Raw genomic sequence first — 11,751 nt, 5'->3', positions numbered from 1 at the left:
GATGTTCCTGTTTTCACATGGTCTGAGAGTCAATCAGCAGCCAGCATCTCTCCCGCTGACTCCACACATTGCTCCGCTTCTTACCTTGCACCCACCGTCTGCCTCAATGGACTCTACTAGCGACTTGCTCCAGTAAAACAAGGAATTCATATAATACCATATTATATTATATAGTGATATTACACATCCTGTAGGTAGAGATTTGTCCCTTCGTATAGCAGAGGTGTCAGAGCACCTTGAGAGACTTTTGTTCCGGACACACGTGTGTGTGTGTTCCACTTCTGGACTATTTTTGTTCTACTTTTGAAAGCCGTGGACTGAGAGTGAGAGCCAGCGGGCGCCCTCGCCATGGTGTTGCCGCCCCCGGACAAACGCCACGTGTGCCTGACCACCATCGTCATCATGACCAGCATGGCCTTCATGGACGCCTACCTGGTGGAGCAGAACCAGGGTCCCAGGAAGATCGGCGTGTGTATTATAGTGCTGGTAGGGGACGTGTGCTTCCTCATCGTGCTGCGCTACGTGGCGGTGTGGGTCGGCGCCGAGGTGCGCACGGCCCGACGGGGGTACGCCATGATCCTGTGGTTTCTCTACATCTTCGTCCTGGAGATCAAGCTCTACTTTGTCTTCCAGAATTGCAAGGCGGACAGGAAGAGTCTGGAGACGGTGGCCCGGAAGGCTTTGACGTTACTCTTGTCGGTGTGCGTGCCGGGTTTATACTTGGTCCTGGTGGCCCTGGATAGTATGGAGTATGTGAGAACGTTCCGGAAGAAGGAGGACATGCGGGGCCGTCTGTTCTGGGTGGCCCTGGACCTGCTGGACCTGCTGGACATCCAGGCCAACCTGTGGGAGCCCCAGCGGACGGGCCTGCCCATCTGGGCCGAGGGCCTCATGTTCTTCTATTGCTACATCCTGCTGCTCATCCTGCCCTGCGTGTCGCTCAGCGAGATCAGCATGCAGGGCGAGCACGTGTCGCCCCAGAAGATGATGCTGTACCCGGTGCTGAGCCTGGTCACCATCAACGTGGTCACCATCCTCATACGCGGCGTCAACATGGTGCTGTTCCAGGACAGCCGCGTGTCCACCATCTTCGTGGGCAAGAACGTGGTGGCCATCGCCACCAAGGCGTCCACGTTCCTGGAGTACCGCAGGCAGGTGAAGGAGTTCCCGCACCCGCAGAACGCCATGGCGCTGGAGCTGCAGCAGAACTCCGTCAGCCACACGCAGCCGCTGCCCAACGCCACCAGTTTGCCCCACGAACCCTCGCCGGCGCAGGACGTCATCGACACATGACCGCCAGCGCCAGGAAATGGCGACTACAGAGTGACTCTCTCCGGACCGCTTCTGCGAAAGCCCCGGGAGCGGTGGTAAATAGAGAAATCAGCTGCATGACAGGATGATATTCTCCTCTTGTCAAGCCCACCTGAACTGCTGTGAAACTGTAAAAGAGATTTTCAGCTTCGCCTGCCTGTCAGAACATAAACCGACCCTCGATTCTGACAGCGGGGAACGGACATTAAGAAGAAAAAAAAAAAAAAAAAAGGTTTTTATCGTGCTATTGTGTTTTTAAATGTTTCAAATGTTTTAAATGTTCAAACTTTATTAAGAGACAATCTCCATACTCTGCAGCCGGATGACATTTTGTTGTGTGTGAAATGGACAATTGGTTCCCCTCCTATTGGATATCTTGTATTTTTTAAAGGTCAGTTTTTTGTCCGACGTGTGCGTGCGTGGTATTTCCTTTGAAGTCCAGCACCAAAGGACGTACCACTCAGCGTGAAGCACTTCAGGTGGAGAGGAGGAGGAGGAGAGAGTGATAAGGGTCAGTCATGAGGGGCTATCTGCGCTGTGCTAGAGAAAGGGTGGCGGCAGACGAATGCGTTGCAGCCTGTGGTTGGTTCTGCTGAGAAAGGAGCTATCTGGAAGCTGCTGCCTCGGTCGGTGTGACGCTTTACGACCAAATGTCTGATAAAAGCACCAGAGCTCAGCACTATACCATCCACTCCAGGCATCCAAGCGTGTGTTTTACTGTGTGTGTGTGTGTGTGTGTGCGCACTATAGCGTATATGTGTGTCTGTGTGTCCGTGTGTGTGGGGCAAAGGAGGCGGTGGTTGTGTCGGATGTGAATGGCAGATGTGTGTGATAAATTGCAAAAGCGTGTAGTGATGTCAGAAAAAAACAAGACAGGAAAGATAATTTTTTTTTTTTAATTTACTGTACTGTACATTCCTCTACAACTAGCCTAAGCCTTGAAGTCAGAGAATGCAGAGATCAGAGTCCAGAGATCGCCTCACTGAAAAATTGACAAAAGAAAAAATAATAAATACACCAACATGCAAACAGAAAATAGTTCTGATGTTTCAGTTTATATTATTATTATTATTAATATCATTATTATTATTATTATGTACATTCTGTACTTGTTGGAGGCCAGTGAAGTTTTAATAAAAGTATAATTTAAAGAATAATAATGAGAGTATAGTATTGTTTTTTTTCACATTGTTGATCCTGCAAGAGAAATTTTATGTTTAGTAAAAATGATTTTATGAAGTATTTGGTGCTCTCGGTATGTGTTCTACTGGAAAGCAAAGAAAAACCTCATTCATTTCTGCTCTGTTTTGCATGGAAAGAGCCACAGAGCACATAAATATTTAGTCTGAGCAGCCTCCGCCTGGACTCTGGCTTTAATTTTCTTCGCCTCAGGCTACCACTTTTGTGAAAGCTAGCAATGACTTTATCTCTAAAATGTGATAAAAATGCATGAACCCTTTCGCAAATGGTTCTCCTATTTTCCCCAGTTCTCATTATCACCTTCCCTTTTGCTCTTTGTTCTATTAACGCGGATCTTATCGGCGCTGACCCCGTATCATTTATCACACAGAACTTCTACGGCCGATGAATCGCTTTCATGTTTCTATGGAGACATTTATTAACTGACCCCGGTGTTACGGTGGGAGATAGATAGGTCAGCCACACGGGGAAAGTCGCTCGTCTCCGGTCGGAAACATTAAAGGTTAACTGCTAGTCTCAACACGCAGAGCCGCGCTCGGCTACTTCGAACGCCCCCGCCCCATTAACTACAACTGTCAGTGACAAAGAGACTGGATGATTATAAAATGAGTGAAGTTTCCCTTTACTTTCAGGGGAATGCACAAGTGTAATGGAGGGCTTTAAAGAGCAATTCTGCCCCCGGTCTGAGCTTCTCTTGCCTGGTGCGCGACTTTAAAAAATGCAAGACAGTGGGCGTCTTTTTTAAAAGAGAGATCACACTGACTTCATCATTAGAGTGCCTCACATTAAAAATCTAGGTGGCAAAATGGTGCTTTGCAGAACAATTATTATTTGAACCTGTCAGACTGCTTAATGCTGACTGGGCTGCCAGGACCAAAACAAATCAGTCAGTCTTATTAGAAACTCACAACTGTAACAGATGACTGAATTTCCAAAATGATGCATCATTTAATTATCAGTAGGCACTTCAATTGAGAATTACTCATGAGAACTTTTACTTTGATACCAACTTGAAAGATAATTATGGTTATTTTTAACCTGGGACTTATTTTCCTAGTTTTTGCCATCATGATGATTGATTGTGTTCAAAATGTCACCATTTACTTCACTCTAGAGCTTTACGTACCTCCAGTTCACTGGCAGTGCTGCTCTCCAATACACACTCACACGGCCAACACACTCCAACAGCTGAACCCAAAAAGTGAAACATCTTTTCAACACAATAACACTCACACTCACACACAAATCATTTGTAGGCTATATCTGAATTTAAAATCAAACATAAACAAACTACAGTAGATATTTCTCACTTTTTGTAAGTACAGTTGTGGACGCACTTCTATGTTTAATGCTTATGTTGAAGCCAGGTGGGAGATATTGGACCCTGCAAAAAAACCCACATATCCTACTTGTATTCACCGCTAGCAGGCTGATGTGAACGGGTTTTCCCAGTTGGAAGTTTGTATTTATAGAACATCTGATGTGACTTGAACGCAGCATCAGAGTACTTGTGTGGTCTACTTGCCAACTAGCTCATGCCAGTTAAAATAACATCTAATACTGAAACATAATACATCATCTAATACATCTAATACGCAAGTTTCAATCAGATATAGGCAGTGTGAGTGTTACTCTGTTGAAAAGACGTGTTTTAATGACTTTTTGGGTTCAGCTGGAGCTTGCTTCGGCCCTCTGGGTGTGTGTGTAGGACAGCAGCGCTCCTGGCGAACTGGAGGTATGAACGCTCTACAGTGAAGTAATTGATGACATTTTGAACACTATCAATCGTCATGATGGCAAAAACTAGGAAAATAAGGCCCAGGTTGAAAATAACTGTAATCATCCTGCCAATCTCCTTAAATTGCTACTTTAAGTTGCCATCAGCTGCAGGGGAAGGAACAGAGAGACAGGGAGAGAAAGATGCAGGTTCCAGCTCTGCCTGCTCACTATATTGCAACAGATCTTTATCCAAGCACAGAGAGATGCAACAATCCCTAGCCTATTATGTATTTATTTATTATCAGGTAACATTGTGCATAGTTGGCACGCTGCACGGAGACTTTACTAACTAGGAGGACTTTTTGCAAAATATGCAAAATACACAGAAAGGCAATTTCACCAAACTTTGTTCAAGAGATGATAGCACTGTGAGAAACTAAATGTATGCAGGAATATCAGAGGAACTCCTGATTTCATTCCCCACACCCACAACACTGTTGCTGCAAGCCCATCAAATAATCAGTCTTTTGACTGAGTGAGCAGGATACACTTTTGGGCTTATCTGTACAAACTGCCAGTCTTTTCTCCTTGGATCTCTATAAAAAATATTGATTGTGCTTGTTGGTAAAGTATTAAACACTTCTGAGGCGTCCCTCTCCTGGTACATCACATTCACTCTGGCTGTCTGTTTGCAGCCCGGCTCCCATCCTTCCAGTCACTCTCTAGTATAAGTTATCTAATATGTAATAAAAAGTAATACTAAATAAAAAGTATTAGTATGACTTACTTTTAACTGCAGTTGAACATGTTAACCTCCAGCATACTCATAGTTTTAAAGAAATCCATGGCTGGGATAGCATGGTGGTTTTTGTGTTTTCCATAAAGGTTCCATAATATACTGTAGAACTGTCAATGGTTAAACTATTGGTCCAATATGCATCTGCTGTGGTTCCTCAGTGGTTCTTTGAAGGTTCTGATGGTTGTCCCTCTCCTTTCCATTCTTTCTGCTGGTGTCTGCACACAGTCAGCGTAGTCGGAGATATCAGGACTCATTTTCCTCCCTTCAGAAGAAGCCATTTGCTGTCATTCAAGTATGAAAAACAACTTCCACAGACTTGGAAATTGGCCAAGCTAGATAATCCATCACAGTAAACATGAAGTCTTAATTTGGTTTTGTCAAAGTTTCTGTGTTATGGTTATTTCATTGTGCCCGAGTTGAGTGTCCTTATGCTATGTTTACTGTCAATCACCTGACAGCCAAGGAAGAAATGGAAGTCCCTGCCAGGAAATTATCCCTCAACAGCATGTTCCCTTACAAACTTTACTGTCACGTCCACGTCTTCTTATTCAGGGCGTATTTGTTAGCCGGGACAGTAGTTCATTTCAAGCTAGGTTTGACACTGTAAAGTTTGGATTTTAAAAATGATGAAAAACAAGTAAATGTTAAAAAACTAATTGCATACGGTATATATGTAATTAATTTTCCCCCAATCATACGTAGGCAGAAGTAAATGAGCTATAACTCTAAATAACACGGGCGTTCTCCTTTAACTCAACAGACCCAGAGGAGCTGTATTGTGTGGTGGCAGAGTGGCCCCAAGCTGGCAGCTGATGGCCTTGGTTGGCACTCTGCTTCAACTCACATTATTGAATCTCGGCGATGCTGTCTAAATAGTAGGCTCAGCGAAATGTATTTCAAAGAATAGGAATCAGGAACCAGGTCCAAAATGTAATTAAAAACGTTTCCCTGTATGAATAAGTGCCACCGAACCAGCGCTTGGTACTTCTTAGAATCTTTTCTGAATAAGAGTGAACGGCCGAGGTGGAAATCTTTGGTGCGGTCCGGATCAGAGCTCATTGCTAGGCCTACAGCATAATGCCACTATTGTTTGAATAAATCTTGTCAGCGCAAGTGGTTAAAGGGGAAAAAGTAAATGGCGAACTTGGGAATAGAATAAATTACCTGTGGCTGCCTCTGCAACAGATCACCTTTCCGAGACCCTCTCAGCGAGAGATTCATTCATATATCACCAGGCCCGCGCATCAGGAATTTAATTGTGCTCTCTCCATGTGTAATAAGACGAGCGCTTTTCTCTCTACCTGTGATTTATTCCGCATCCATGACTTCCTGGAACATTCAATTTCAGAATTAATTCAGAGCCAATTGGACAAAGGTGGCCAAGCCGCTCTCTTGAATGTTGACCAACCCTGGATTTGCTGACTTATAGGAGTTTCTCCAATTGGTTGCTCCACCGGTTGCTCTCCGCTTCAACCCTGTTAATATATGTCTCTGTGCTCACATCCTAATCACTTTGCCGGCTACACAACCCCTGAACCGCACTACCCACTGCGCACAGTCATCTATATGGAAATAGCTCTCGGTGCTGCCGTCATAAAACTGCAATGCATTTATTGTCCACTGGAGGTTCGGTCAACAAAGAGTGACCTTCACTCCTGAGCAACGGTGGTAAAAGTTAGTGAGACAAAGTGTGTTTTAAATGATGGCATTTCCGCAGGACTCAGTCAAATATTTGCATATTCACCGCCCTCCATGGCAATTAGTGGAGTCCCAGTGTAGCCTACGCGCAAAGATTACATTCACACATCCCGGGCTATGTGTAGCAATACTAATTCACACCTTCCTTAAAGGCCAAGAACGGACAAAATTCAAACATTGCTGCTGAAACAGATTTACACAAAACTGAGTTACACAGATTAACAATTACACAGATTAAAATAGATACTCCAATAAAGAACAAAGTATTCCCTTAAAACGCGGGGTTATAACCGTGATTTCTGCTGAAACCCAAGCCCTGTATCTAACTCAGCTATTCTCTCTCTCCATAAAATTAGATATGACTCAGAGTATGTGAATCTATATTTCAGGCATGCCGTAAATGTTAACCTTGGACTCTATCCAGCGCCTAATGTGTGCCTGTAATGACGAATATCTCTGGCCCGGCCTAACAAAGGCGCCCGGCGCTCTGTGATCCCGCGGCACGCCGCGCATCCCGAGTCTAACCTCGACTCAAACGCCCGCTCCATGACTCACCGTTAGCCGATTTCCCCCCCTGCCCTTCTCCCCGTCTGTGGTTATTGAATAACGGGAAAACACCAATCAGTCTCCGTGGCACGTTGTTAGCTTCTCAAGGGCTGGCTAGTTGATATTCATACATACACAAGATAAGAAGTCATTGTGTTACCTTCACAAAGGATGAATCACTGAACCGCAGCTTTAGCCCGCGATGCACGTGGGAATAGAATATAGTGGCTGCCGTAAACACATAAGCACAAATGAGAAGGTGCGTCTCTGCAGAAAGGTGTGAAATGAGTCACTGTCTCCCCCTTGATTTCTACAGTATCTCTTTCAATACGGGCCGGGTCGCCTGCGTCTGATGTTTAAAAGACCCAAAACGCCAAATGACCCCCGGTTACACCGCTGATAATGTCACCGATCGGCTCGTTAATCAGTTTATTTTCAAATTATGTTGTTTTCAGACAGTTTAAATACCAAGGAAAGGTCAAATGGTAATAACAGAGTACAATAGCGTGCACCACTTAAGAGTGGTGCACCGTTAGCTTGGGGGACCTTGACTGGCCCCAGACAGTGGGATCTTTAGTATTCTCACTGCTGAACAGGAGGAGAGGTGACATGCAGATTCGCAGCAGAGTCTCCGGGTGAAAAACGCTACATTTTCCCTTTCACAGAAGAAAACCAATGAAAAGAAACACTCTATCAGGCGCAGGCAAAGATTACTCCGAGTCCCCAGGTGCTTCTCTGTAGCTGCGAGATATTTGATGGGCTTCAAATGCAGCATTTATTCCAGATTAAAAAGGCTGCGGCGGTGCGAATACAAATCACAGAATGGCCTTTTGAAAATTTCAATAACCAATGTCATTGTTGGAGCGCTCGGATGCTAGGTTTCGGCTTGAACGCTCGCCACTTTGAAACGTGTCGTGAGATGAAATAAATGTGCGGAGGGGAGTCAGAGTTTAGCGGGTCAAGCCGGTGTGTTGCAGTTAAGGCCGAACCGAACCAGTAGTTACGGACGCGGGGGCGACCCGCCGCACGCTGTGTGCATGCTGAGCAGGACGCCCTCGGGAGGGACTGCAACAAGCAGCAACCCAGTTTGCTTACCATCCATCACTGCAGCATGGCAATTTACCCAAACAGTGGGGTGGTGTCAAAAATACTGGCAAGGAACAAACAAGGAACAAAATGTCCTCAAACTGTTAGTGCGGAGGCGGCGGGCGAGCAGACGAACAACTTTCCGAAGCAGGATTACCATACTGTACTGTACTGTACTGTACTGTAAAGGCTGGGATGCGTAGGCCTTCTCTGCCAGATGTGGCACAAATAAATGTTGGAGGGGAAGCTGGTGTTCATGAGAGATAGCTGCCCAAACGGAGGGCTCGTTAGGGGGGCAGAGAGGGAACTCATCAGCGCGCGAGATCACGGCTGACAGAGGAGCTTGTTAGCTGCAGCATGGTAGCCAAGAGGGTGGCTCATTAGGGGAGAAGCACCACTAGCTCGGGCCATGCTGGTCCAAGCAGATGGCTGCCTGCGCGGCGGAGCGAGGAGACGGACATCCATCATTAAAAAAAAAACACATTATATCTACTGTGTATGATAAGATGAGGTGATATGGAAAGCATTTATTTTAGTCATGCTGTGACTTTATAGACAACCTCGGCTTGCACTATGCATCAGGAAAAACAAGTCAGAGCTCGTCACGACATTTGAACCTCCGTATTATGGAGTGCCAGTCTGATGCCTTATTCACTCGAAGGAGCTCCATTTTCATTTCATACTGAGCCGGAACACAGTAAAGACACTCCTGTTGCTCCACTGCCCCCTACTGGTGATAATGTTGGAAAGCCCAGGTTGGGGTCTGGTACAAGTGCCGTGCCAGACAAGATGCAATCAGACACCAAATTCCCCATCGCCTGCCCCTCAACGGGCTCTTCACATGTCGCCCAGCCGTCATTATAAATAACAATTTGAGCGCGATCGCCCTGTCTGGCTACACACACACACACACTCGCCAGCTTGATTACTGTACAAGACAAGTTTCCAGTAAGGACCAATAAATCATCGCTCATTCAGGGAGAAGTACATGCTGCTGCAACAATGTACTCATTCATTCAGATATTGTTTTCAGGCGTGCTACAACCAAATAACAAAGATGATTTATTTGGTGTCTCGTCTCACACATAATATTCTGGTTTAAGAGTGTGAATTTGTCCTCCAGTGATGTTATTGTTATTGCTGGATCTTTAATTAAAGCTCAATGAAATTTGAGATTGGAGAAAAGCATGAGCAGCAGTTTCAGCGAGAGATACCGGTGGGAAAATTTAGAAGAATGGATGTAATCAAAGTAGGGTGATATGGTCAATATATATTAGGAGTTTTTTTTGGGGGGGGGGCATAAACTACTCTTCCCAACAAGTGCTCAACTCCCTGCTGTTGCAGCAGTGTAGCCATAAGGACCAACATAAAACTCATTAACTTTACCTTAAGGGGCGTTCCAGCAAGGAAGATGATTTATTACGTATCTTAAATTGTGCGTCTGAAACTATAGAAGTTGCACTTTCTCATTTGGCTTCAGATTTATTAAGAAAAAATTAATTATTAGTCAGCAAGTTTGAATTTGTCCTCCAGTGTTGTGTTGATTAAGGCTCGGTGTACTGAATTAGAATGAATTAAAGACACAGTTTCAGTGGGAAAACACAGCAGACGAGCTGATTAGTTGTTTTGTGTAGTTTTAGGAATTCAAATTTAATGCATTAGATTAAATATCTAAGGACTATAGTGATAATTGAGGTGGAGGGAGCAATTTCACCCAAGATAAGTGTGTGTGTGTGTGTGTGTGTGTGTGGGGGGGGGGGGGGGGGGGGGGAGTTGAAATGCCCCTTTAACCTTTAAAAATAGTAATCAGTACATGCAGTGAAAAACAAATTAAAACACAGCACAAGCAACAGATACATGTACAAATGGCTTCATTTAATTTATGCATTTCACATTAAACGGTCCAAGAACTTATGAGACAAATGTACAGGAATTATTTTGCCATTTTATTTTTTTTTTCCACATTATTGCTTTACAGTAAAATGCATCGGTTGGATATGTCCAGTATAGCAAGACAATACATTCATATAAGTTATACAGATGTCCTCAGTAATGTTTCATAGTAACTAACTTTACATTAAATATATTATAATTATATTTTTATCATTTATTATTCTTGACAAACAACTCCCACGTCACATTGAGCTCACAGTGCATCAGGTCGCATTCATTCAAAGAGAAAGACATACCGTTCCTCTCCGTGTTCAATTGCCATATCTAAACGTGTGTGTGTTCTAATGTGTGTGCGCTTTGTTTTTGTACACAGGATTTGCCATACAATCTGGATTGATGCAGAGCTACGACATTTATGGCATCTGAATTCTACTCTTTTTTTTTTTTTTCCCTCTCTTTTCCCACTCCCACCCCCAAAAAAAGTGACTCGACGGTAAAAGATGCGCTTCGAGAGAACCGGTGAGATCGTACGGTGTGACGGATGAGTGGGAGGACAAAAACAGGGAGGAGTGGGTGTGTTGCCCCTGCTGTGCTGTTACCGCTCAGACCTGGCAACCCCGGGACATGACCACACAGGCCCCATGCCACCCACAACCAAATACACACACACACACACACACACACACAAAAGAAAAATCAACAAACCCCTTAACATTGCACATTCTGAATCAACTCACATACAGTACAGCCATCCCTTCCCCACCGAAAAAAAAAAAAAAAAAAAAAAAGAGCATGATACATCATCAAAGTTCCAAAAAAATATATATAGGTATGTACAGAAGACCCAACTGCAGCAGGTATTAAACAACAACGATGAGAATGGCACTAGTAGAGAATACTCTTTCACCGGTCTAAGTCGGGGAAGGGGAAAAAAAGGTAGAGTGCAATGGAGGTTGGAGGGGCTTGCGGGACACATCGAGAGAGGGAGGAGAGGGGGGTAGTAAGGGGGTGCATGGGGGGGGGGGTCAGTGGGCCCTGTGTGGTCACCTCCGTCCAGAAAACACAGCGGTTTGAACCCCAGAGAAGAGCAGCAGCTTAGGAGGGGGGAGCCCCACTTCGTTTCTGCTCTCACCCAAGTCCACCAAAAACAAAGACAGGGGGGAGCTGGCCAGAGTTCCTCTCCCCCGGAGGAGCCGACTCAAAGCTCCTTTCAGCGACGTAGTCTCGACGGGGGGTGGGGGGTGGGGGGGAAGAAAAGAAATACAAACACCCATCCATGCGTTCCCTGCTGGAGTCCTGCCCCTCTGCTCCTTCAGCCAGGAGTTGGTGGAGAGTTTAATGCCCTTGCGCAAGAGGGGAGGACGAGGGAGAGAGGGGAAGAGGGGGGAGGAGGGTGAGGGTCGGGGGGGGGGGGGGGGGTCAGCAGTCCCTGTTCCAGAAGCTTCCGCTCCTCTGGCTCAGTTCCCCGGCTGTCGCATACACACACACCTGTGAGCTCA

General features: G+C 45.3%; 1 protein-coding gene across 1 annotated transcript; it reads left to right on the top strand.

Moving 5' to 3' along the window:
- Nucleotides 1-348: 348 nt before the first annotated feature.
- tmem121ab (transmembrane protein 121Ab) lies at nt 349-1,464 on the top strand. The gene has a single exon (XM_071904355.2). The coding sequence runs from the start codon at nt 349-351 to the stop codon at nt 1,291-1,293; it is 945 nt and encodes a 314-aa protein (XP_071760456.1). The 3' UTR covers nt 1,294-1,464.
- Nucleotides 1,465-11,751: the final 10,287 nt, after the last annotated feature.

The sequence above is a fragment of the Centroberyx gerrardi genome, chromosome 18 (genome assembly GCF_048128805.1).
Source record: "Centroberyx gerrardi isolate f3 chromosome 18, fCenGer3.hap1.cur.20231027, whole genome shotgun sequence".
NCBI classification, from domain to species: domain Eukaryota; kingdom Metazoa; phylum Chordata; class Actinopteri; order Beryciformes; family Berycidae; genus Centroberyx; species Centroberyx gerrardi.
This window is presented reverse-complemented; position numbering and strand designations above follow the sequence as displayed.